We start from the raw sequence: 1,341 nt of genomic DNA on the forward strand, positions 1-1,341 counted from the left end.
ATATATTATTTTTTTTAAGAGACTCATAATCCAGTTAATTAGCTCAGTGAAGAAGAACCTTTTAAATTTTAAGATTTTGATTTTGGTTTCATACAAAGATATGCTAAATTCCTGTTTGAGATAAAGGATAGTCAAGAAAGAGAAACAAAGAGGGGAGCGAGGCAAAGAAGATAAAAGGGAGAGAAGGTTAAAACTTACCTTGTTTCATCGATATAAACTGCTTCCAGCACAGATGCTGCATATTCAATGTTCTTCTTTAAGTCAACGACATTAACATCACCTCTTTCCAGCTGCTTCACTAAGCATCTTAGTCTATTTCAAAAAAGCCAAAGAGAGAAATAGAAATAGAGATCTATTGTAACTATATGGAAAATAGTACAATATTAAATACACAAATTGAATAAACATTTTAACAGAACTATCTCTAGGTCATAAAATAGAAATATTTTCAGAAAATTTTTTATATAATTAAAGCCAGTCTTCATCACTTAAGCAATAACTAGAAATTATATTCGCCTCTCAGTAATATTAGGGGTGTAGGTACCTAGTTTAAGTGCCATATTTTAAGAACAGTCTTCCTGAAAATTCAAGACAATATAGACATTTTTCATGAAAGTATATTCATATAGTTAGGATGTATTCTATGGCTGTTCTGCTTCTTTTGAGTTAGCGCTAAGGGAATATTTAAAGGGTGCTCTTCTAACTGCTACAGTAGCTATTGTTCACTGTATATAGCAATAAAAACAAAGATGGAAAGCAAAAATTTCCTCTAAAATTAATCAAGATGAGGAAACAAAAATACATGTATGTATCCTTAGTGTTTTTACTGGAATGGTTTTTCACCTAAGACAAATCTGAACATATTTTCTCTTGTTTGTGCCCCTAAGATCATGTGTCCCAACTCTGAGGAATTCGAAAGCACAGGACTCAGCTAGATCCCTGACTCACAGAAACTGTGAGATAAGGAATGTTATCTCATTAAGCCACTAAGTTTTGGGATAATAATTATACAGCAATAGAAATCTAATATAGTGACATGATACAAGTTACCTCAATGAATTTATAACACTTTTGGAAACTTCTATGCATTACATTGTAAGCCAAGTATTTCTGAATATGTATACTATGCTACACAGAAAAGGAACAAATATTCCTTACTCTCTACATACTACAGGTAAGCAACATGAAGACAATTTACTTCTTTTTCTAAGTCATGAGACAGAATTAAATTCCATTTCTGTTCAAAGGCACTTCAAAAGAGACAACAGAGTGCATTTACTTTTAGTCATATCTTAGAGATAATGTAGCATATTTTCCTACAATTTACTTTGGATGATTTCC

At 31.5% G+C, this 1,341-nt stretch overlaps 1 protein-coding gene across 1 annotated transcript in view; it reads right to left on the bottom strand.

Moving 5' to 3' along the window:
• PDE1A (phosphodiesterase 1A, calmodulin-dependent) overlaps positions 1-1,341 on the bottom strand; it is a 362,008-nt gene that overhangs the window by 116,708 nt on the left and 243,959 nt on the right. The window contains exon 2 of the mRNA XM_012651140.1: positions 199-312. Coding sequence (XP_012506594.1) covers positions 199-312 — 114 coding nt within the window. The remainder of the gene's footprint in view (positions 1-198; positions 313-1,341) is intronic.

The sequence above is a fragment of the Propithecus coquereli genome, unplaced genomic scaffold (genome assembly GCF_000956105.1).
Source record: "Propithecus coquereli isolate 6110/MARCELLA unplaced genomic scaffold, Pcoq_1.0 Scaffold35, whole genome shotgun sequence".
Taxonomy (NCBI): Eukaryota; Metazoa; Chordata; class Mammalia; order Primates; family Indriidae; genus Propithecus; species Propithecus coquereli.